Source organism: Phoxinus phoxinus, assembly GCF_949152265.1.
Source record: "Phoxinus phoxinus genome assembly, chromosome: 5".
Lineage (NCBI taxonomy): Eukaryota > Metazoa > Chordata > Actinopteri > Cypriniformes > Leuciscidae > Phoxinus > Phoxinus phoxinus.
This window is the reverse complement of record NC_136880.1, coordinates 19,253,190-19,278,930: the sequence shown is the minus strand read 5'-3', so window position 1 is coordinate 19,278,930 and position 25,741 is coordinate 19,253,190. Positions and strand designations below refer to the sequence as shown.

General features: G+C 37.3%; 3 protein-coding genes across 5 annotated transcripts; 2 read left to right on the top strand and 1 right to left on the bottom strand.

Moving 5' to 3' along the window:
* Positions 1-5,222: 5,222 nt before the first annotated feature.
* nmur1b (neuromedin U receptor 1b) lies at positions 5,223-10,276 on the top strand. The gene is made up of 2 exons (XM_079613823.1): positions 5,223-6,105; positions 9,202-10,276. The coding sequence occupies exons 1-2, from the start codon at positions 5,244-5,246 to the stop codon at positions 9,549-9,551; spliced, it is 1,212 nt and encodes a 403-aa protein (XP_079469949.1). The 5' UTR covers positions 5,223-5,243; the 3' UTR covers positions 9,552-10,276.
* A 2,524-nt stretch (positions 10,277-12,800) lies between these two features.
* On the bottom strand, positions 12,801-19,605 carry cpdp (CPD photolyase). 3 transcript variants are annotated; one of them, XM_079614201.1, is made up of 10 exons: positions 19,495-19,605; positions 18,892-19,379; positions 17,506-17,651; positions 16,852-17,034; positions 16,575-16,733; positions 15,138-15,344; positions 14,887-15,031; positions 14,690-14,811; positions 14,445-14,604; positions 13,026-13,822 (listed from the first exon to the last, which is right to left on the bottom strand). In XM_079614201.1, the coding sequence occupies exons 2-10, from the start codon at positions 19,274-19,276 to the stop codon at positions 13,644-13,646; spliced, it is 1,686 nt and encodes a 561-aa protein (XP_079470327.1). In that variant the 5' UTR covers positions 19,277-19,379; positions 19,495-19,605; the 3' UTR covers positions 13,026-13,643. The 3 variants fall into 3 exon arrangements, with proteins under 3 accessions (XP_079470328.1, XP_079470327.1, XP_079470326.1); XM_079614202.1 differs by having other exon boundaries at positions 12,801-13,822; positions 18,892-19,549; XM_079614200.1 differs by having other exon boundaries at positions 13,322-13,822; positions 14,887-15,036; positions 15,146-15,344; positions 18,892-19,514.
* Positions 19,606-19,901: 296 nt separating this feature from the next.
* On the top strand, positions 19,902-25,616 carry LOC306999494 (UAP56-interacting factor-like). The gene is made up of 9 exons (XM_079614199.1): positions 19,902-20,124; positions 20,541-20,672; positions 20,976-21,196; positions 21,334-21,470; positions 22,593-22,665; positions 23,293-23,348; positions 23,721-23,795; positions 24,077-24,206; positions 24,767-25,616. The coding sequence occupies exons 1-9, from the start codon at positions 20,046-20,048 to the stop codon at positions 24,866-24,868; spliced, it is 1,005 nt and encodes a 334-aa protein (XP_079470325.1). The 5' UTR covers positions 19,902-20,045; the 3' UTR covers positions 24,869-25,616.
* The last annotated feature ends 125 nt before the right edge of the window (positions 25,617-25,741 follow it).

Below are 25,741 nucleotides of genomic sequence, written 5' to 3'. Positions count from 1 at the left end.
CTTATTTTGCTAAGTGTGTATTCAAAATGTCAAAATATAACCCCAGTCTCCCCCACATGAATGGCAAATCACTAAACCCCAACTGAAGCCGAGCTTTGAGCTATGGCATTTGCGCAGGTGACGTTCAATTTGACTCTCTTTCAAAATAATAATTGAAAATGTTAACCTATAATTTACATAAGAATTCAGACTCATTTGAGCTGAACTGTTCATTTTAAATAAATCATGCGGAAAACATGCGGAGGACAGCCCATATGGCGTTTGTCAAAGAACTGAGTAATTCTCCAATCGTGAGCAAATAGATTCTTCTCGGATGATCACTTGGCTAATACTGTCCCTGTCACATCGCAATTCGGAAGCTGGTCAGGAGGAGGGCACAAAGAACTGAGCCAAAACAGACAGGCACTTGAGGAAAACTTCCTCCAGAGCCCACTAGACGTCAGAAGTCAAAGTCATCCTTCAGCTATAAACAACAAGCCCTGCCACACGGAGTTTCAAGCGCTGAACCTCTTTTAGATGCCCAGCAAAAGCCTGAACTTGAACCTTTCTATTTTAAGACATTTAGCACATTGGACAAAACTTGTTTAGGACATGTCTATAGACCTTATGCGCCAGAGAAACGAGGGGTCTATAGCTAAATTAAACATGATTGTACACTAAAGCTGCTGGCCTCAATTACAGTAACCATAGTCATATATTAATATTGAGCTGTGAAGAGATATAAGGTTTCCTGGACAGCTTGCTTTGTGTCCAACATGCAATGAAAGTCTCTCTCAAAAGTGACCTCTCAAAGCATAGAGTCTCGGCCTGGGTTTTCCTTTGCTTGTGCTGAAGTGCTGGAGAGTTTCCAAAACACTGTCAGCCTAGCAAGCTTCCTTTTAGGGATATTAAATACCATAAGAGTCCTCCATTTTGTTGTAACGAACTTTGAGTGATGTGCCGTCAATTATTATTGGAGACAAGGTGACTTACTTTTTATTGCATTCAAAATTGGATTATTTATTCATTTATTCAACTGATTCTTTCTTCCCCTTGTGAAAAAGAAGTGCACTTTAGCATACTTTTAAGTAACTTATTATGGTAGCCTATACCTATTATGGAAATTATAGTAGAGTATACTTAAGTGCGAACTGAATGTAATGTTTTATTAAATGTATATTACATTGAAATTAGTTGAACATAAGACTGAAATTAGACTGCGCATTGAAAAGTGTTTGGATTAGATTTGTTTTAACACTGGGCAAAAAGAAACGTTTTAGGGTTTTGAAGGAGAAAAAATGAGAGCAAAGACAAGTTAAACAAAGAAGAAGAAATAATCAAGGTTCTATCTATCTGCAATATTTTCTAGGTCACTAATCAAATGTAAGCAAATTTGTGACATTGAGCGTGTGAACTCCTTTGAACAAAAAATAGATTTCCTTTCTTCTCTGGAGCATTTTCAAATCATGCTGGACTCCACAAACTTGTGGAGTCTCATGCAAGTTTAAAGGATGCTGTCATTAATTAAAAGCGCAATTGGCGATTCTCTACAGAAACATTTTTTGTTATGCTGGTTGAAAGTCTCGTATCCTGATAGCAATATATGTTAAGCGGTCTAAATATATTTTTATGATATTGTCTGTGGAAGGTGCAGGACCATAAAATGTTCATTCAATCATTGCACGGTCCGAATGAAATGATAGCATGTGTTCCCTGTCAGTTAATGTGTTTGCATACCACTGAACAGCCTGCAGTGTTCACGCAAGACATCATCTACGTCATCAGCGCGTTCACGTACACTGTGCAGACAGAGCGAGAATGGCAGGCCGCAGGCAAACAGTTGTTTACATACATTATACTGTCACTGTACTGTAAAGTTTTCTCACAGTAAGCGACACATGATGTAATCCAATAACGTTGTCTCTGGTCGACTCTGGTCTGTGCTCGTTCACGTGTTTTGGAGGAGGCGTGACTTTGGACGGCGATTTGTCGGGAGGGTGGGATCGTATGCTTTCAATGCTAGCAGGCTAAAGTTAGCATTTCCCAGATCACCTATTGCGCCTTTAAAGTAATAGTTGGGCATACAAAATACTAAGATATGTTAGTTTTCCAATTAAAATAAAGCATTAAATAAAAACAAAAAAACTAGAACAAGAATTAAAGGGATAGTTCACCCAAAAATGAAAATGACCCCATGATTTACTCACCCTCAAGCCATCCAGGTGTATATGCCATTCTTCTTTCTGACAAATACAATCGGAGTTATATTAGAAAATGTCCTGGCTTTTCCAAACTTTATAATGGCAGTGAATGGCCGGTTTCTGTTTTGAAGTCCATAAAAGTGCATCCATCCATAATAAAAGTACGGCCTGCGCAAGTCGACTTAAGCTTTGACGCCTCTCGCTAGTTCAAACGAACAGGGCTGGGCAACAAACTCAAGCTCCTCCGAATTTTCTCTTTAAAAATTCTCGTTTTAGACTTCTAATTCGTGACTGGTGTTTTGTTTTGCTCTTTCCTCTGCGCTTCCGCGTTCGTCATTACGTTGTGCGTCAGGTCGAGGGTTGCTCTTTCACCGTAAAATCGGTGTGTACGGCCGTCTGCCGGAAGCTAGTTATTTTAGACGATAAAAACATGGATATTTTCCTTACACGAACGCATCGCTTCGCTTCAGAAGGCCTTTATTAACCCCCCGGAGCCGTGTGGAGCACTTTTTTATCATGGATAGATGCACTTTGATGAACTTCAAAACAGAAACCAGCCATTCACATGTCATATACACCTATATGGCTTCAGGGTGAGTAAATCATGGGCTAATTTTAAATTTTGGGTGAACTATCTCTTTATTGTAGCCTATTGTTCTTGCCAGTGAACAACAACGTAGTGCAATTGCATTAATAGTGAAATATTACACCCTGACAGTTCCAGTTATAGTGCAGAAAAGACTGTGACGGTACTTTAAAGGTCATCCATCTCACTATAAGTAGGAGGGCATGGTGTGGAGAGAGTTAGGTGAGAGAGTCTGTATGTGTATATGTAGCATTTCTCTTCGTTGCTTTATAGTCAGATTGCTGCACGCCACCACGTCTGCTGAAGAAGGAGGAACTGAGAGGCAGGACAGTCATGAGTCGCCTGCCAGTCCTTTAGGAATACTCCTCCGAGAAACACTTTCAACAAGATTGCTCAGGTATGTTTGCTTTTCTTTCATCTTGTCTATCCAATAATGAAATATAATTTCTAGACATTGTTTGTAATTGCAAAAAATAAAGGTGCAGTTTTTCTATACGTCAACGTCAAGATTCTCATTTAGGCTAAAATGTAAACATTACATTGTAAATAGAAATGTTACTAATTTTACTCAGAATTCTGCTTTAAACTGCAGTTGTTTATTATTGTAAGCAGCTTTTTGTCATACAAATTACAATTATTGATTAACATGAAATATCATTTGATGTTGTGTATCTGCTCATCTTATTTGTTTAGCAATCCTAGTTCATTGATAGATGTTTACAGTGCAAATTGCAATTTATTTACTATAAGTGTCAACTACTGCAATTCTTATTAGATTAATGCTACATTAATTATAGATAACAATAACATTCAAACATCTGCCACCAAAAGTGTTTATAGGCTCATTTATTACCAATCATTTTATTTACAACATAAATAAAAATGCATTCCTGCTTAGGGGAGTCTCTTATTATATATATTTTTTATTTCAAACACTTTTTCTAATGACTTATCATTGGTTATTCTACGGTATTACAAATACTGTTTAATATGTTTAATAATTGTTGTGGGTATGCATCTGTTTTTATATTAATACTAATTTATTGACAGATCTTTGTGTTCTGTTCTGCATTAGTTGTACTCCTACAACATAAAGTTGAAAGTGACATTATGTTTTCGAAGAAGCAAAATGTCAAATAATGTAAAATTATTTTAAAATGAACTGAAAACAAAGGAGGAAAAAGGTTGACTTTAAAGGTTTTTCAGCCTTCAGTCAAAACTTTTAAAGACTATTTTAAAGAATACTAACCCTAACTTCTCCAGCAGTGGTCCTGAAAACCTCTTAGACAGACTGTCTTAATAAACCAGAAAAACAAACATGCTTTTCCACAGTTTATTTCAATCTTTAAGAGGCCACTCCTGAACAAACCAAAAGTGCGTAAGAACAGGAACTGAACTATGGAAATTAAATCTCCAGAAGCACCACAGATTAAACATCTCATACCATGAATTAATGTGTTTATTCAGTTTTGTTTGGGTCTGTTTACTGTTCTTTTAAATGAAAAGTACACACAAGAGACATAGTTGTACTGTTCAGAATATACACAGTCAGAGTGGTCGACACTATGGCACAGCTGTGGCGTACATGCTGTGGAGCAACGGTCTACACTCCACAGACACGCAGGACTGGGGTCTGACTGACCCTGAGAAACTAGCGATTTGCAGTGTTTCACATAAACTGACTACCTCCCAATCAAATGGTAGACTTTTAGAGGTGATATGAAATGGAATATTAATAATAATATTAAATATTTAAACAATGTGTGTGTTATATACAGTTGTAATCAAAATGATTCAACCCCCATTGCAAATCAGGTTTATTGGCAAAACTGACAGACTTTCAGCTGTTTGCAATGAACAAATCAATCAGTGGTTTCCCCAAATTCAACTGAAAATGCAACTTTTAATGACTTCTGCAGTCTCAACATTTTTTCAACCCTCTGAATATAATCCCTCACAACGGCACAAATCTGCAAAACAGGTGTTCAGGTGCAAAATCAAGGGCTTCATTGGTTGCACCAGGTGTGCTTGAGCTAGAACACATGAAATATCTGAACTAGCTAGGTTTGTTGAGTGTCATGTTTGACTGTATGTTAGAAATATGGCTTTAAAATAACAGTCCAAAAAGTAAAGAGAAGATATCCCTTCACAAGCAAGGAACGAATGTGTTATTTCTACATTCTTATTGCATTATGTGTACACTATGTGTTTGTTTGTTTGTTTGTTTGTTTTTTCAAAATCTTCAACACTAGTTTACAAACTTAAGTAAAATATGAGGATTTCTTGTTGCTTTAGTAATTGTATCCATTGTAGTGAACATGTAAACAAATGAGTTGGCAAAAATGTAGTTTTTTAGATCAAAATAATATCACGAAGAAGGTAAAAAAATGTGTTTAGTGGGAAAAATTCAGGTCTGAGGGGGTTAACCCCGTCTGTCTTTGTTGTAACCTCTGCAGGTGATTTCCTCCTGGTAACCAATGATCCAGTTCAACTGCTCCTCTCCAGACTCCCTCTACGCGGCTGTGAATGCATCATGGTGCTCCGCCAAAGAGGAAGAATGCCAAAGCAGAACAGTGAACCAGTCGGACCTCTGTCTGAGCCTCGGCGCTTACCTGGAGAAGAACCTCGGCCCTTGCCGTTCACCCTTCTTCCTGCCTATGTGTGTCACCTACCTGCTCATCTTCCTAGTTGGCGTGCTGGGCAACGGCCTGACTTGTATTGTCATCGCCCGCCACCGTGTTATGCGCACAACTACAAACTACTACCTGTTCAGCTTGGCCATTTCTGACCTCCTCGTGCTGTTGCTCGGCCTCCCTCTGGAGCTTTACGAGCTCTGGAGCAACTATCCTTTTCTGTTTGGCGTTGCTGGCTGCTACTTCAAAACCTGCCTGTTTGAGACGGTCTGCTTTGCCTCTGTGCTCAACGTGACTGCTTTGAGCGCTGAGCGCTACAGAGCAGTGGTGCATCCCCTGCAAGCCAAACACACGGCCACGCATGCTCATGCCAAGCGCGTTATCCTCGTGTTATGGGCCGTCTCTCTGTTATGCGCCTTGCCCAATACCAGTCTGCATGGCGTGGAGACGTTAAGGCCCCGCTTTGGACTCACTTTCCCAGATTCAGCGGTGTGTACCGTGGTGCATGATAGATGGATCTACAACTTGCTGGTGCAAGTGACAGCGCTGCTGTTCTTCGTACTGCCAATGCTGACCATCAGCGTGCTGTATGTGCTGATCGGCCTGCAGCTGCATCGGGAAAGGGAGTGTTTCGATTCTAAGATTGGGCTCAATCAGGATGGGGTGAATCAGAGGGCACGTCATCGGCAAGTCACAAAAATGCTCTGTGAGTTCCATTCCTGCTTACCTCTGCTATAGCCAGTAACAGTAGATTCAACACGAAACAGCATTCACAGTTTTCATAATGTTTCCAAATTAAGAAGGATATTCATTCTGAAGCTAAATCTAGGGAACTTTAATTACACTCTAAAAAATGCTGGGTTGTTTCAACCCAATTTTGGGTAAAATATGGACAAACCCAAACGTTGGGTTAAAAATCGAATGTAAAAATTTAACCCAACGGCTGGGTTTGTCCAAAATTGGGTTGAAACAACCCAGCATTTTTTAGAGTGTAGGATTTTATATATTTGGGCTTGATTGGATGATGAAAAGTTGGGATGAAGTAGGAAAGGATTGAAAAGTACAGTGTAAAAACTGTAAACTTGTAATTGCTAAGGAGCTACACCTTATATAACTCAATTACGTTTGTTGGTATAATCACTTATTCTCAACCTGGAGGCCAGGGCATATAAGGGGGCGTCATAAACTTCCACAGGGCAGATGAACTCAAATTATGCAAAATAAGACAAAACAAACATTAAAATAAGATAAAGCCATGGTATTTGTTATTTTAATTTAGTTCAAAACTATTTTGAGTTCCCACAGTATTGGAAAACCTTGATGTATATAAGGTACATTTATATAGCGCTTTAGGCTACTCAAAGCGCTTTACATAAGGGGGGAATCTCCTCAACCACCCCCAGTGTGCAGCATCCACCTGGATGATGCGACGGCTGCCATATTGCGCCAGAACGCCCACCACACACCAGCTTACTGGTGGAGAGGAGACCGAGTGATGAAGCCAATCAGTATATGGGGATGATTAGGAGGCCATGATGGATAGAGGCCAATGGCTAAATTTGGCCAGTATGCCGGGGTTAAACCCTTACACTTTTTCCGAAGGATATCCTGGGATTTTTAATGACCCTCGAGAGTCAGGACCTCTTTTTCAATTTTGTAGCTACTTTTAACCCTGGGTTGAGGAACATCTTACACTTGAATTTGGGTTAGATAATATAGCGTGTTAAGACGCATCATCCAAGGTTTGACGTAAATAAATTAAAAAGTATTTTCATGCGATTGCTTTTGACCTATTTACATAGCACATATTTTCCTTTAAAATATTTAATACCTAATTTCCTATTAAAATATAAATACAAGTGAATGTATTTAAAGAATACATACTTGTCCAGTCAATGTTACACTCATAAGTAATGTGAGTTAGGTAATCAGATTACTTTTTTCCCCAAGTAACTCCTGTCCACATGTTGAGAGAAATCATGAGTAAGATGCAGGGGTGTTGTTGTGTGTAAACATGATGGTTATTGAGTTGTATGTCAATGTCAGAATATTATGCAAATCTGTTACAAATAGCACAGATATAATAGGCTTCTTTATGTATTTAATCTCACTTTATTACCCAATATCTTTGCTACTGACCTTCAATGATCCAACGCAACCATACCAATACGCACAAATGACTTTAGTTAAACATCGCATTTGTTTCATTATTGTTTTGTTTTTATTGCTGAGCAAAATTAGTTTAAATGATTTTTAGGAAGTAACGCAATATAGTAACACATTACTTTTGAAAGTAGCTTTCCCCAACACTAATGTTTTTGATATTGTTTGAAAAAAGAATGTTAAGGTTTACAAATCACAAAATTCATCAGTGTTGGCAGTGAAAGATTGTTAATACGCAAGTTCCAGAGTTCATTATTCAAACTGAACAAATATAGTCAAATCCTGCTCTTTTAGTCATGGCACATTCTTGTCCTGTGCGTGGGGTTTTATAGTTGAAGAAACCTCATGGACCTTTGTTGAGAATAATTTGTCCTGATAAACAGAAAATGCTCATCTGTGCTTTATCAGCCTCTTGTCATGTTATTGTAAATACAAAGGGGATCTGATTTAGGAATAGCGTCAGTCTACATCTGGCTTATTGTAATAGCTGGTCAGCACTTTACTCTGTGTGGCCATCCTCAAAAAAATTCAACATATACTTTGATACTGAGATACAAACAAAAAACTCCAGATCTATTCATGAACATAAATACTGTCAGTAGCACAGACGCGTGCCAAGAGTAACAGTTAGTTTTATAGATTTAAACACATTATAAGTGCATCTGGACACTTAAAATGTGCGAATGTCATTGCATTATAGATGACAATAGTGTGCAAACAATTGATGCTAGAAATTTTCTCAGAACTAACGTCACTTTCCGTATTAACTGGTGTTTTGGTGATTTTTTGGATGTATGAAGTCAATTCTCCTCAAGTTTACACACACTGATAAAAATGATTCTGTGGTGAAGTAAATACTACAGAAAAAAAACTCAATATCTACTGAATAAGTTCAGGCAAGAATTTAACAAACAAATTCAATTCTACATTAGTATTCAATTGAACCTTTTAGAAATTAAAGCATAAATATATTTAGAAAATTAAGAAAATCAATTTTTAAATCCTACTCAACTTTCTGATACTGGTGTGTTCCCACTTTCACAGTTTTCCAGCTGTTCTTTCAGTTGCTTCTCAAAATGACACATTAATACTCAGAAATTATCCCACGAAGGTTATCGTTACCGTTATTATGTATTGTGTACCAATTATTGAGGTCTCTGTGTTTGGGTGGGTACCACTACTTCTATAGATGTGCACTCTACACAATATCTACTGTAAATTTTGGATGGTCTAAGTAAACATACACTGTAAAAGCATGTTTAATGCACTGGTGTATTGTTTGAGTAAAATGTACTGGGACAGAATTTTGCAAAGTAAACTTCAACTAAGAAGAAAATGAAATTACACAACAAACTTTAACTGGTCAAGGTGTCTGTGTTAATTTATCTTAACTCCGTTAAGTAGATTTGACTTAATTTCATAATGTGACATTTACTTAAAAAATTTGCGAGCAAAAGAAAAATGAAAAAAGTACATTTTACTTTTTTTCTGTGCAGGTAAATTTCATCGCATTAACTAACATGATCCACTAACGTTTGAGAGCCACAGTATAATATAATACAATGCAATGTAATGAATAAAAATATAGACAGTAATAATTTATAATACTTAATGCTTTCTCTGTTTTAATATGTCACAGGTGCATTGGTGATTGTGTTTGGAATCTGCTGGGCTCCTTTTCACATTGATCGTGTCATGTGGAGCTACATTTATGACTGGACTGCAGAGAAACACCATGTCTTTGAGTATGTGCATCTTCTTTCTGGTGTCTTCTTCTACTTGAGTTCAGTGGTCAATCCCATCCTCTATAACCTCATGTCTTCACGCTTCAGAGAAATGTTCCGTGAGGTGGTGTGTCAAAAAGACCATCGTCAGCTCTCAATAAGTAAGGTCACATTACGTAGTGTTGTTTCTGCCTCTTTTTCTGCCTCCAATTCTGTCTCATTTTCTGTCAAATTCAACCCCCGTGGTCTGCCACAGACTCTCTAGAAAATATAGAGGATTCTGTTCAAGTTATTTGATCCAAATACTATATCAGTTGCACTGTCAAAGTATTCAATATATAAAGTTGTCTATACAGTTTTATGTAATAAAAACATAAAGCAGCAATAACATTAGTGAACGCATTTACTTGTCAAATTGCTTACATTGACTATGCCTAACCTGATGGCATAAAAAGTAATGTACACTATATCGTTCAAAGATGTGGGGTTCGATTTTTGTGTGTTTTTGAAAGAAGTCCAAGGCTGCATTATAGTTTTATCAAAAAAATAGTAAAAACAGTCAGATTAAACAAATTAAATAAGATTAACGGTAAGATAAAATATTATTACAATTTAATATAACAGTTTTCTGTTTTAAAATGTTATTTTTTCCTGAATTTTCAGCATCATTACTCCAGTCTTCAGTGTCACATGATCCTTCAGAGATCAAACTAATATGATGATTTGCTGCTCAAGAAACATTTATTATTATTATTAACAGTTGTGCTGCTTAATATTTATTGTGGAAACCTTTGATAAATAGAACAGAATTTATTAGAAATATAAATATTCTCCTAACATTATTCCTGTACTGACTTTTGATCAATGTAATGCATCCTTTCTGAATACATGTAGGCTATTCATTTCTTTCAACAACAACAACAAAATCTTTCTGGGCCCAATTTAAAAAAAAAAACTAAATTACAAAACAGTATAATTTCAAATCTCATTAAAAAAAAAAACATTTTCTTGCATTGCTGATTTTTTTTTAAGAAGCAGATTTTTTAATGTTATCAGTGTTTTATTGTGTATCATGTAAACTCAATTTGTGACGTCATCAAATATAATCTACTTTAATGTAAAAAAAAAAAAAGGTATTAATATCGAGTAAAATACAGTTTTTCACAAGAAATTGGTCATGAAAGTGCTGTAGTTTTCTGGGCAGCCTTCATACAGAGTAGATGATGCCGCTGTGTCTCGAGACTGATCTGAGTTCGAGTCTTGGCTCACGGTCCTCTTCCTTTCTCAATGTTTCCTGTCTCTCCTCCTACTGTCCTGTAATAGAAGCCCAAAAATATAACTTTAAAAGAAATTGGTCAGTTAGTGCGTATATATTTCTTCTCCGCCAACGAAAATAGTTCCAAAAGAAGCCAACGCATCAAGTTGTGCGTGTCACCAGGCAACAGCACAAAGACTGAAAGCCGGACTGGAGCCTCGTGTACGAGTGGAGCGGAGTGAGATTGCCCATTCCCCACTGAAAAACACGGATACTCTGACTTCCAATAAAACGGCTGCTGGCTCCAGTCAAATGTGCTCGGCTTTCTCTCAGCACCGCACACAGAGGGAACACTGTGGAGTGACACACTGTCATACTCACTGACTAATCTTGGAGTGCCACATAGCCAGTCAAATTTAAGGACTGGAACTGTATAAATGACAGAATTTTAAATGATATCAAAGTTTATTTATAAATATATAAAGTTGGTAGATGAAGTTATATGCCACATACATACATTTTTTTTTTTTAAGGATTCTTTGAAAAATACAAGGTTCAAAACAACTGCATTTCTGTCATGGCAACTCTCTGAGTGTTTTGCATGGTAATGTATATGACAATGTTGATATGTTTGGTCTTGGCGGAATAGATCTGCTATGTTGCTGCTTCTGCTATAAGCGCAAGCACTGGACTTGCTCATGTCAATACATACACGACACGCTGCTGCTGTATAATATAGCTGCATAAATTACCTGTAGCAGATCTATACAGGTGGAGCTGGGGAAGGTGGAGGGTTTCTGAAAGCGCGCTGCACTCATTGGCTACAGAAGGAACCAATCAGCTGTGCTCTATAGAGATGATGTGATTGCAAGCAGAGTTAAGAAGCCCGAGCCATGCAGAACTTTATATTTGAAATAGAAATATTTTGTAACACTATAAATGTCATTTTTTTATCAATTGAATGCATCCTTGTAAAATAATAAATCATGTCTTGTTAAATACAGTTGCATATGACGCAGAGTATGGACAGCATTAAGTAAATATTGTATGATTCCAGTAAGTCATTTTCCCATCATTTTTACTGATAAAAATCTACTTTACATTATTTTGGACTTTGGAATGTATTGATGACAGTAGATTTGGGCAACACTGTGGTGATGTGATGAGGTTATATTAAACAGTTTTTCATGTTTATATTTCTTATAAGTTGTGTTCTACAACTTCTGTTCTGTAGGAATGTAGTAATCATAGTGAATGTGAAATATTCAAAATATATTTTATAAATGAACGATTTACTAAAAATGAGCTATAGATTGATTTATAGCGATGGATTGTGAATGTGATTTCGCAGATGTCTGTACAGTGAATTGTTATGCATGAGGTAACGTGTCTTTACTCAAGGGTGAACTGCTGAAACCTTCTCCTGTTTACTTTATCTTTATCTATATGCTTCTACACAGAGCCCAATACATAAATCTAAGAGGATAAAAAAGTGTTTGTATTTCATTGATTATAGTCCCCAGAGACGTTGTCAATTGCATAATATGCTAAATAATATTTTTTGGGGACGCTAAATATTCCAAATAGCCAAATCTGGAGGGCAAGTATAAAATACTTTGGATCATGTGTCACTATATTTAATAGGCTGTTGTTTAGATCCTGTTTGTACATACTTTTTCATATTGTTTTCAATGTCATTTGCCTTTTTACTTAAATACATATAAATGTACTTGTATTCCAACATGGCAACCTACATGTATATTTTCCCGTAAATACTTGTTTCTGTTCATTTCAGTTTAACTTTATGTTGAGCTTTTGGCTGAAACACTTTCTAAGAATATGGGTGACACACTTTACAATAATGTTTCATTTGTTAACAAATTAACAAATGAACTAGCAATGAACAATACTTCTACAGCATTTATCAATTTTATTAATCTCAAAATGTACTAACACATTCCTAAGATCGAAAGTTGTATCTGGGTAACAGTTAATGAGTTAATGTGAACTAAATATCTTTTATTTTACTGCATTTATTTAATCAAAAATACAGTAAAACCAGTAGCATTTATTAATGAATGCTATAAGAATATATTATTCATTGTTAGTCAATGCATTAACTAATGTTAACAAATGAGACCTTATTGTAAAGTGTTAACAAAATATGTATAAAAGAAATATCAGAACTAACGTTTTAACGCCATGCTCCATTAAAAATCATTGAAAAGCTGTCAGTGTCACTCTTTTATCTATTATAGTAATGATCGTATTAAAATTTTAATATTGTTTACATGGAGTTTCTTTTTGACATTTTCTTCTTCATTTTTATAACATACTACGCATTACGCAATATGAAATATCTCTGTCTGACATTCCATATAGGATAGTTAAATCAAGATTGTGATTCGATATATCTAAATGGATATATTGCGAGAATAATTGATCCATTTCAAATATCTAGTCTTATTACAAATACCTTAATTTCAGACTAAAATGCAAGATAATGAGATGAAACAACACAAGACATTATATTTTACATTCAGATTGTGGAGCATCTTTAGAAGTTAACACGTATGTAGCTAATACAGATTGCTCTTCTGGCATTTTGTTGTTTAAAAGAAATATTTAAAAAAATAAATATTCAGTTTACTGTACATCTTGATTTTTCAAGAAATCTATTGAAATCATTTTAAGGCATCCTGTGGCTCTCTTAGCAGTGTGCCGAGGCCCCCTAGTGTTTTTAAAAGGCACAGTATTGTAGCACAATATGAGAGATATTTGTAAGAAAACAAATAATGTTTTATTTTTGGGTGGAACTATTCTTCCACCACCACACATAAAAAGGCAGAAAACCGATGTCTATACACTGCATTTCTGAAGTCTACGATGCATCACCCTACAACACATTAAGCCACAGTTATAGCTCCACTGATCAGAAGTAGTCCATGTAAACACAAGACATGTAAAAACAGACAATAGCCCTTAAACCACCAAACCAAATAAAGCATTTCATTAATAAACTTTACCTCACTAGAGAAAAAAATGTCTGTCAGAAAAACAAGTACAAACTGAACTTTAAACAGAATTTTGACTAGAATTAAACTACACAGATGTCTTGGTGTCTTTTTTGGAGATCTCCTTTATAGCAGCGTACTTCCTCTCGAACTGCGCCACATCAAACTTCCTCTTGCAGCCAGCATAATTCATGAAGCGAATTTTCCCAAAGATGGGCCTCTCTGCCCAGCCCTGGTCATGGATGCCACAGATGGACCACATGCATCCTGTGAAGAATATTAAAGAACAATTCATTTATAGAATTACATATAAAGACATTTTGGAAAGACTAATGACACCGTTCAAAAATGTGAGGTTAATGTTTTTGAGAGAAGAGTCTCTAATGCTCATCAAAGCCGCATTTATTTAATCAAAAATACAGTAAAAACAGTAATACTGTGAAATATTATAATAATTCAAGGTAACTGTTTTTTTCTTCTTCATATATTTAAAAAAAAAATTATTCCTGTTGACGCAAAGCTGAATTTTCAGCATCATTACTCCAGTCTTCAGTGTCACATGATCCTTCAGAAATCATTCTGATATGATGATTCGCTGCTCAAGAAACATTTATTATTATTATCAATGTTGAAAACAGTTATGCTGCTTAATATTTAAGTGGAAACCGTGATACTTTGTTATAAGGATTATTTGATGTATAGTAAAAAAAACTAAATTTATTTGAAATATAAATCCTTTGTAACATTATAAAAGTCTTTCCTGTCGGTTTTTACTCATTTAAAAAAACCTTGCTAAAATGATATATGCCAATATATTCTTAGCATTAATGCCTTTATTATTTATTGTAAGAAGACCATATTTGATGCAGGACGTCATTATGTCTCTCACCCACGTATCCATTGGGATCGCATCCGTCTAAAGATAAACGGTCATTCAGATATATAGCGATGGAGAGGGCTTCTTCAGGGGATGCGGTCCATTCCAGGATCTTCTTTGCCCAGTACATGCGCAGGAACCCATGCATCTTCCCTTCTGACACCAGCTGACGCTACAACAGACCAGCCACATTCACTGGTCGTGCCATTACAACAGTGATTATTAAGTGTAGGGTAAAACTGTGTGTAGTTAGTTACCTGAGCGGCGTTCCACAGCTGATCGTGGGTCTTGCCGTTCTCCAGCTGCTCTCTTGTGTAAAGGTACTGTCTGCTGTCCTTAGAGTGCTCCTGCAAAGTCTTCTTCGCCCAGTCGTACGCACCTGTGCAGAGAAGTGTTTAAACAGAGAAGATGTTGATATCTGTGTGACTGAAGCGAGTGACGGAGCAGCACACACCTGAAACATCATCGTATTTGTGGTTGTAGAAGCAGAAGTTGTCAGCGAGCTCCCTGCGCACCACCAGTTCCTCGGTGAAAGACGCCACGGACTCGCTGGCGTTCTTTTCCCGCTTGACCTGCCTCACGACACGCTGAGCAGACAGCTGACCTTCAGGAGAGAACAACATACACAATCATTAGAACCTCGTAACTGCATCTAGGTGACATTGGAAGCCATTTTCTTTGATTGCATAAACAAAAGGAAAGCACAGACTGACCGGTGTGGAGCCAGGGGGAGAGGCGGCTGAGGGCGTCACAGTTGGGATTGTTCCTGTCGGTGGCAAAGAAACGCAGGCGTTGATCAATGAAGGACTCCAACATGGCCATGCCAGCAGAGGTGCCAGGCTGAGCCCAGTCCACCTCGCCAACAGCACGGTCCACCTCGAGAGACGACAGCACCTCCTCCCAGTCTAACGGCTGAAACACAGGGATTTGACATGAAGCAGATGCGAAACACCCTGATGAGTAGAATGAGGATTCACTGACGTCGTGCATTTGAGAATGGCAACAATAAACAATTCATTTAAAAAAGATATATTATTATTGTTGTTGTTATCGTTTAATATATATATATATATAAAGAGAGAGAGAGAGAGAGAGAGAGAGAGAGAGAGAGAGAATTACAGTGTTGTTGTTATTATCGTTTTAATTCATAATAATTGTATTAATATTATTTATATTATCATTAAACAAAAATTAAAGACTATATTTCCACTATTTTATTTATTATTGTAATAATAATAATTAGGAACACTATTTAACAATAATTATTATTATTATTATTAAAAATAATATTTTATATTATTATTTAAATTATACATTTAATGAACAAATGAAATCAATGAAAAAATATAGTGCTTTAATAATTAATAATTCCAAAAATTAAAGAATATATTACCACTATTTATATTACCAATATAAAAATTCCAATAATACTATTTTAGTGTAAAATAAATAATTATGAATAATGATGATATATACAAATAATAAATTAGTATTGTTGTTGTTCTTCTTCTTATTGTTGTTGTTATTGAAATAATAATAATTAATAATAATTGCATTCATAATAATAATCAGTAACACCAGTTAACAATATGTAGTATTATTATTATTCAAAATAATATTTGCATTATTATTTAAATAAAAAAAATTGTATTAACTAATAATAATTATTGGTAACACTTTACAATAAGGTTAATAAGTTAACATTAACTAAGAATGAACAATACTTCTTCAGCATTTATTCATCTTAGTTAATATTAATTTCAACATTTACTAATACGTTATTAAAATCAAAGGTTGTGTTTGTTAACATTAGTTAATGCACTCTGAACTAACATGAACAAACAATGAACAGCTGTATTTTTATGAACTAATATGAACAAAGATTAATAAATACTGTAACAAACATATTGCTCATTGTTAGTTAACGTTAGTTAATACATTAACTAATTAACCTTATTGTAAAATGTTACCTAATTATTATTATTACTACTACTATTTCATATTTATTAAATACATTTTTTTATGTATTTGAAAACATAGCTATTTTTTCCTCAGATATTTCATGTCAGAAAATACAGAAATTCATATAAATATGGAGAAATCACATCTCTGCTACAACTATAATAGAGTTCTTCATCAAACCTTTGCTGTTTGAGGAGCGGCGTGTGGATGCGTGTCCACAAGCGGAATCTCTGTGAGGAATTCTGGGAGAAGTTTAGTGATTTTGCCCCGTATTGTCCTGGCTCCATATTCCAGCTTCTCAGATGCTTCCCAGCACGGCACCACATTATGTGCATCAACCTGGATGTAAAGTAGTATGAAAAAGTAAATCAGTGTGGACTGGGAGAAATGAGCATTGCAGTAGTGATGATGAGACGTGGCATGCAAGTGCACAAGACAATAAAGATGACTGGCACACCTGAATGAAAGGGATGTCAGACTGAAGGTGTTTCTTAACAGACTCGATCCACTGGAGGGGGATCCTGAGAGGGTTAAAGTCAGTGACAACGGCTCCAAAGTTACAGTTTTCAACAAAGGTTGGCAGATTTTGCCCAGGTTCTCCTGACAGCAGATGGAACTGAATATCCAGGCTTTTGCATTCCTGTAACAAGAGACATTACATTAGAATAAAATAGCACACATTAAATCTCCCTACTACCTAGGTGTGCGTCCGGAGCCAATCAGAAACACCGGCCAGTCCCATGCCAGACCTAAATGATGTCTCTAATTACGGGTGTATTCACACCGGTCTTTTTTGGTTTGATTGAATCGAACTCAAGTTCGTTTCCCGCCTTGGTGCGGATCTTTTGGGCAGGTGTGAATGCAGCAATCGCACTCGGGTGCGGACCAAACAACCGGTTCGAATTTCTGTCCAATGAATGGATGACCTTAGCACACGTGTGGTTTTTGTTTACTAATTTTGGTTCACATGCAAAAAGGGCAATGTAAAAGGAAACCACACAAAACGAACAAAAAATCAACATTGTATGTATTTGGTCCGGACCAAAGCAAGTGAACTAGCGGGCTTTCCTGGTGCGAATAGACTCTAGGTCATGATGGAATATATTTGTACCTTTGCCACTTCTTGCAGTCCTTTTAGCATAAAGGCGTACTGTCTGTAAGCTGCGTCCAAAAACCGAGGCACCAAGCAGAAGCAGACGTGCAGAGGAAGTTCCTCAGCCAAGGCCAGCTGCTGAGCATAGATCAGTGCCCAGTTATCTGCAACACAAACAGCAGAAGTGTACACTTTTAAAGACATTAATAAAAAAATTTTTTAGCAAAGATGCATTAAACCGATCAAACGTGACAGTAAAGACTTTGATTGTGTTATAAAAGATTTCTATTTTAAATTAACTTCTTCAAATAAAATCTTCGTTTCCAGAAAAATATTAAGCAGCACAACTGTTTTCAAAATAGACAATAATAATAAATGTTTCTTGAGCAGCAAATCATCATATTAGACTGATTTCTGAAGGATCATGTGACACTGAAGACTGGAGTAATGATGCTGAAAATTCAGATTTACCATCACAGGAATAAAAACATGAAACAGTTATTTTAGAATAGATTGTAATAATATTTCACATTACTGTTTTGCTGTGTTTTAGTCAAATAAATGCCTTCGTGCGTGAGCATAAGAGACTTTAAAAAGCATTCGACCGCTATCTTTTGAACGGTAACTGAATTGACCGTTCGCAAAACCCCGCCCTCTAACGGTTCTCGTCCAATCCTAGCTCAGCAACTGTAACTAAGGAGAAGGACCTCCGTCAAACATTCCGATTCCAGCAGATAGTGCAACGATGCGCCTGTGGCAGTGAGGTCTGCACGGGCTGAAAACTTGCTGTATTTTATGATTGCTTGCAACTATTATTAAAAAAATAGGCTACATGTACAAACACCGTTTCACTGCGGCCCTCATCAGTCAGCAAACAAGAGGAAAAAAGAGAAAAAGCACGGACTTACTAATTACGAAACTTTGATGTGGTTGAACAGGTACACAGTCACAAATTCCTCTGGAACTCAAACATTAAACTTCAAAACAAAGTTCGCGCAGTTGCACAACTATTCACACAAATATATCCTTCTCAGTCGGCTGAGTTATGAATGAAGAGAACATCATCGAGAGTTGATGGTTCAGCGCGTGCAGTGTTGTGAAATAGCGCGCACGGGAGCACATGCGCAAAACAGTTTTGTAAAATGATATATGATCAAATAAAAATGATTGATATATAATTTTACAAAACTGTTTAGTGCATGTGCTCCCGTGCGCTATTCTGTCTATATTTCTGTCGTGCCCTGGAGGATATCTGGTGCATTACTCCAAAACCAATCACGTATGGATCTCAACCCAGCCATGGCTATGGTTCTCAATTGTTTGACGGGCGTAGTAACAATAACTAAGGGGCGTGGCTTTTGCGAACGGTCAATTGTACTGAGCAACTTTCACTGTGTATTTTACCTTGGACTCGTTGATCGCGAGACATCCAGTAGAGGACCCCATCGGAGCCCTGTTTGATTTTCTGGGTGCTTGATAGGTAGCGGAGGCGCTTTTTGTTGAACTCGCACCCCTTTGCGTCTCTGCGGAGCTCCTTCACCTGCTCCAGCAGCCAGCCGGACTCTCTCCCTCTCTCTCCTGCGGGCTTCGGCTGTTTCCCACCGGACTCTCTCCCTCTCTCTCCCGCGGGCTTCGGCTGTTTCCCACCGGACTCTCTTCCTCTCTCTCCCGCGGGCTTCGGCTGTTTCCCACCGGACTCTCTCCCTCTCTCTCCTGCGGGCTTCGGCTGTTTCCCACCGGCGCTCGCGGGCTCTCTCTGGCGCTTCAGGCTGCGCTTGTTTGCAGACATGCTGCTGGTGTAATGTTGTGGAGTTGTGTTTGGATCGCTGATGGCTCGGACTCGGAGGAGCAGCGCTCTTCTGCTGTATCTGGACAAGCACGTAGAAAACAAACTACACATACATACACAGAGAGACGTCAGATAAAAACAGCGAGGTAATTTGCATGTGTTGGACGATGCATTACGAGAATATAACAGGAAAACTGAACAAATGAAACAAACGTCACTTTCTGTAGCCTGCTGCAACCTTCCCTCACGTGTAGATGATGGTTTTGTAACACCAGAAACACACAACACCGCTCATTGACCAATGACTGTCATTGGGGCGGGGCTTACGCGTCTGCTGCATATCTAACAATAAAAATATGTATACATAAAAATATGTATGTATATGTATCAGATATATTGGTGCGTTCACGTCATGTTGTAATTATATATATTTTAATACGAAAATAAAGTACTGTTTTTGCCATATTTTACCAAAAAATCATCATATGTGGAAAGTATTGCTCCATTTTATTTCACACAAAATCTACATGAAAACAAGTCCTTGGTATTTCCCACAGACTTAAAAAAAAGAAAAAAAAGAAAGGTATTTCCAGAATAAACTCCATTTCCCAAGAGCCTCAGCTCTAAGTGCGTAGGTCGGCGCAGGCGCAGAAGCTTTGAGCGGCCAGTAAAAGCTGGCTAATCTGCTAGGTTCAGTGTGTTCGCCTGGGCTGTTTGGATCGTGTGCAGTTTGTTTCTTCGTATCTAACATCGAGCGAACGGCATTATTATGAGCAAATCTAGTTTTCATTCGTTTGGTGGCGGAAGTACAGAATCAGATGGTCCCGATAAGGTTGACATGTCTTTAGGTAACGTTAATGCCACAGATAAAACTAGCCTAGCGTGTTTAGCATTTTGATATTTTACATTTTATTTATCACAGCAATCACTTGTTATCGGAATGTAATAACGTTACACCTGTGTCAATATTGTATTGTATCATAACCACGTTTAGAGTGATAGCTTGACTGCAATTAGCTACATTTTTTGAGTATAATTTATTTAACCAGAATGCTAATTGTTGTGTTTTCGATACATGTTCAATTAATGTTTGATTGAATTCATCTATTGTATTTATTTTTATATATATATATATATATATATATATATATATATATGTGTGCTGCTTACTGTCATTTTTAGTGTTTAATTGAAAAACCCAAGACTTTGCATGATGACTTGTATAGTTCGCTTTGCTCAGATTTATTGCATTCTTATTCCACAGATGATATTATCAGGCTGAATAAGAAGCAGAAACAAATCCAGTCCCAGAAGGCAAAGCACAGACTCCCTGTGAAAGGCCGGTTCACCCAGGGGAAGAAAACCCTGTCAAGACCCGGAGTACCATCTAAAAAAGGTCAGAATGTGACACTATCTTTTTATTGATTTATTATACAGCCTGTATAATTTTTATGTAAACTTGTTTCCGCAAGTGTTAGAAAAGAAGTCAGAATGTACCTTTTATTGAAATGTTCCTGTTGAGGAATCAAGATTCTGTGATATCTCCCTCTGTTTAAAAAGTTGATTTTTTTTTTCTGAAGGCATGTTTTAGGATGACAAATTTGACCAACAGCCACAAAATAACAAAGTTCTTTTACTTCAGTGATTTATAGTATGCAAATCAGTTCTGCCAAATCTGATGTTGTTTTGTTTTGGCCAGTTGTTGGAGGTGTTGTGAACAAGCGCTTTGGTCAAAACCGCAAGCTTCCTCCCGCGGTGGCCAGGCGTCGTGGGCAGGGGGTCATCACTGGTTTAGCAGCGAGAAAAAATGCTGCTCTTTTTAAAGGGATCAGTCCACTCAACCGACCCGCCCAGAACAGACCAGCTCAGAACCGGCCGATGCCGAACCGGCCGATGCCCAACAATGCTGCTTTTAACCAGGTGTGATAACTGAGCTTGCACTGAAGGGTGATTATGGGAATACGTTTGGAGATGGTCAAACTTTGGGATTAAAAGGTGATTTTTGTTGTCATGCATGTGTGAATGAATTTAGATGTTGTTGTTTTCACTTGTCTCAGAGGTCTCAGCCATTTGTCCAGCGGCGCGACACCCAGCGGCGACAGATGCCGTTTCAGAGGAGACCAAACAGACAGATGGACTCCCAGAAACCTCAGGGCCCAGTTCCTCACAGACCCTTTCGGCTTCGCAGAAAATGGTGAGATTTTTTTTTTTGTTTGTTTTAATATCTGAGAGAAAATCTGTGGAAGCTGAGTGGTTGCTATGTGCAGTGCCTTATGAAAGCAGACGTGAAAACACAGTGCATAAGAAGCCACAACACCATGTGATAAGGCACATCTTGAGTTTACCAAAAACATGTAGCTCTTAAACAGCATGGTGTTTAAAAATAAATAAAAAATTAACTATTGAAATAATCAGTCAATACATCATCAATCCTTCCAAAACGTGATTTGTTTTACCCTGATTCACTATGGTAACTCTATTATAAGTGCACATATTAGATGTGTCGGGATGTTTTTCGTGGGAAATTGCGTATATGTCACTCGATCGTGTCTCGTCATATCTTGAGATGGAGAACGGTTTCTCTGGTTACTTTGTGTGTTTAGTGTAGAAGTGGCATAGGTTATTTGTCACAATGAGTGTGAAATGTTGACATGGAGCAGCTACATTTTTTTAACCTCCTGGGAATCACCCGTTTTAAACAAACGCCGAACAGACAGAGCTCGTAATAATAAAACAAGAATCAACATTGGCTTGGCTTTTTGAGGGTGGCGAGAACTGAGGGTTTTGAAATGGAGCTGCAGTTTTTATTACTCCAGAAGCTGCCATACAGTATGTAGCTCTCTAACAGAGTTCATTGTAAAGCATCATCTATTCTGAAGGGTCATATTCATCCGCACAGTCACACAGAGCCGAAGCACAACCAAAGTAATGTTCTTCCAAAAAATGCGCGCAGTTTTGTTTTTAACTATTAGAGGGCCAAAAGTTGCGTAGTGTACCTTTTTTAAATGATAGTTTCTGAAACATGCATGAAATATAAAATATGGGTGACATGTCAATGTTAGATTTGTAATTCATTGAAACTAAGAATTTCAAGTGAACAAAATCCACAATGCTTGCATAATGTGATATAATTCTTATTGATTACCATGCTTTACTTAAAAAATAACATCAGGATGGGACTTAATATCATAGGAAATTGTGACATTGTGGGAAGGGTTGAATAATGACATCATTCCTTTATTCATGGTCTTTTTTCTCCAAGTTTCCTCAGTGATGTGTAAATGTTTGTCTTCTCTTGATCATCCGCTCTCTGCAGGAACGCTCCATCTGCCCAGCAAACACAGAGAGAAGCACGACAGGCCACCTTCCTCTTCAGAAGAGGACTTAAAGTAAGAAGCAAATGATCTTGCGGCTCAGATCTCACAGAGATGCTGGCAGATAAGCAGCACAGAAGCTGTTCACTTTATCACTAGAGCATGCATGGAAAAAAATCCCTTCTGGCAAAAAGCTGAATAAATGGTTTCTGGTCACATGACCTCATGAAATTTTAAAGAGCCTTTTGTTTCACTTAAATGTGTAGTGTAGTTTGTGTAGTGTAAAATGTGTAGCTTTGAACTCATTTTCTTTGCACCTGTCAGTTTGTGTTTGTTACACATTGGCTCTTGTGACTGGGTCACACTCACATTTCACTATAACATGTTTAAATTAGAAACTGGTCCTTAGAGTGTGTGTTGTATTAATTGAATCGCATTTAATAAATCGCACACGCACATTAAACTCACAGACTATCATTTCAAATCTGTCTGACAAATCCTTCACTGTATCAGTCTCATCGAATCGTTGGTTCAGAGTTGTAAGTAGTTTTTTTTAGTGGCATCACTGATTCGATGTTCATATAGACGTGTAGGTAAAATACACATTTTAATTCTGAATTAAAACTCAAGACCAATACAATGAGATTGTCCTGGTTCGGCTCTCGGTCTCATACAATTTTACTTTTTCTTTTTTCTAAATAGGTTCATGCACAAGTTCAGAAGGCACAGTCTGCTCCACCCACTCAGAGAACTGGCTCGTAAGTAAACACCATTTGTCAAGTTTTTTGTTTTCTGTACGCAATCACTTTTCAGTGATATTGCTGCTTAAATTATATTTTAGAAATATTGCTGCAGCTGTTACACTATTATTCTATTGTGTCCAATTATCATGTTGGAATGATTTCTGAAGGATCATGTGACACTGAAGACTTGAGTAATGATGCTGAAAATTCAGATTTGCCATCACAGGAATCAATTACACTTTAAAATAAATTAAAATGGAAATTTTTTATTTAGAATTGTAATAATATTTAACAATATTAGTTTTTTCTTCTTCTGTATTTTTACTGATCAAAAAAAGTTGCCACTATCAAAAGTCCCATCCTGATTTCTCCCCCCTTTTCCACCAGGTGGCGCACTCCTACAAACAACAGTGGCCTCCTCACAGTGTCAATAGAAAACCCCACAGCTAGAACACAGCCTGAGTATGATTACGTTTTATTACACTCAGATGCACAAATTCATAAAACATACGCCGCTTGTCATTCAGATGTTTTGATGTGTTTTTGTATTTGAAAGGATTCTCCTAAAGCTGTTCAGATAAGCTGTCTATTTTGTTTAACAAGCCCCACATATTTCAAAAACCACGTCCATTAGTTTTGTCTCGTCATTTTAATTTGACCGGTTTAACCTTTGAGGCTTTTGGCACGTTGTGAATGTTTTGAAGCGCATAACTAATGATGTTCGTTCTTTTCCCCCGTTGCAGACCTGCTCAGTCCTGGTCGCTGCACCCCGTGCCTTCAACCAGCTCGCCACCTCCACCTAAAGAAGAGCCCGAGAGGAAACCTCCCAAAGGTGTCGCCCTGCAGTTTGATATCAACAGTGTTGGAAAGCAGGTGGGACAAATCACAATTATATTTATTGTCGAGTCACTGAAACTGAATTTATGTATTTCTGAAAATGTGTGTAGTATGAATGTAACCCCCGATTGCAGGGGAAACCATTTCTTTACAGATATTTTGCACCAACTTCCCTGAAAATCACAATTTTGTTCTTTTGAACACACGGGATGAAAACGATGCTTTATTTGCAAGTGTTTTACGCTATATTCCAGTTATTCGTAACTTTGTTCGGAAATCTGATTGGTCAAACTATTTTTTTTTTTAAATCTCTATGGTTTTGTTGATCTAATCCACAAAACAGATCTGAATTATTCATTGATGAATAAGACTGATCCTGTTCTCTGGTTCAAATAGTTTACGTCCACTCAAGAAATCTGCTTATAACCTGAATTATTCCTCTAAATCCTGAACTGTAATCGGTTTTGTTTTTCTGCTTGGAGAAAAAGCAGTCTGTTCCCAAACAGCTCCTGCAAACGCATTTACATCCCGTTATACCAAGATCAATTCTGGTAAACTCGATGGTCACCTTGATTTGTTCTGCTTTCCGTTATCAGACCGGAATGACCCTCAACGAGCGGTTTCGCATTCTGAAGGACCAGCGCGTGGCGGCAGCCGAGCAGAGCAGCAAAGGGGGCCGATTCGTCACTGTGGCCTAGAGCTGAACTCGGAGACACCGTTCACGTGTCTCTATTCCTGATCTCGCTGAACAACAGTCCCTCAGGACAGAACAGGCAAACAAGGGCCGGAGCTGGACTTACACTGTTCATGAACTCGCATGAAATACCCCTGATGGAAGAGACTTCATCAGAAAGTGGATACGCTGTTTTTTTGGGAAAGTGACCTTTTTTTTTTGTTGTTTATTTTTCTAAAAAAATCTTCTGTTCTGTCCTTACAAAGCAAGCATAACTGTCCTTGAATTTCAGTTAAGTTGTGTCGTATGAACTGCCCTTGATATTTGATGGCGTCCTGTTTTTTTATATAATTGTTGCAGCTCGAAGAATTTAAACGTTTCTGGATATACTTTGTTTTTCATAAAGCGGTTGTATGAAGCAGAACACATTCTTTTTGTAGAGAAAAAGACTGTTTTAAGATGTTTTATATATTTCAATTAAAAAACATTATGCAACAAATGTCTCATTTTTGGTCTGTTAGCAGATGATGAATATAAGCACTGTTAAATGCATTCTTTGTAATAGCCAATTTTAAAACAAATAATTTGTTTGTACATTATGCACTAAACGGAGAGTGTTTTTTCCGCGTCGACACCAGTTAAAACGATGCCTAAAAGCTGTATTCTGCCGACAGGCCATTAGATGGCGATGAAACACTGTATAGACTGAACACGTAATCTGCATATGTGTGACGTCATCGTCTTCAGAGATTCGAGTTTTTGTAGTTTACACCATAGACTGTAAAAAATTACACAGTTTACACAGACCGTTTTCAAAAACTTGCACTTGTTACCCGTTTTCAAAAGTTGTTAATTTTTTTAACGTTTTTAGTTAAAAGCGGTGTCGTGTAAAAGGCTC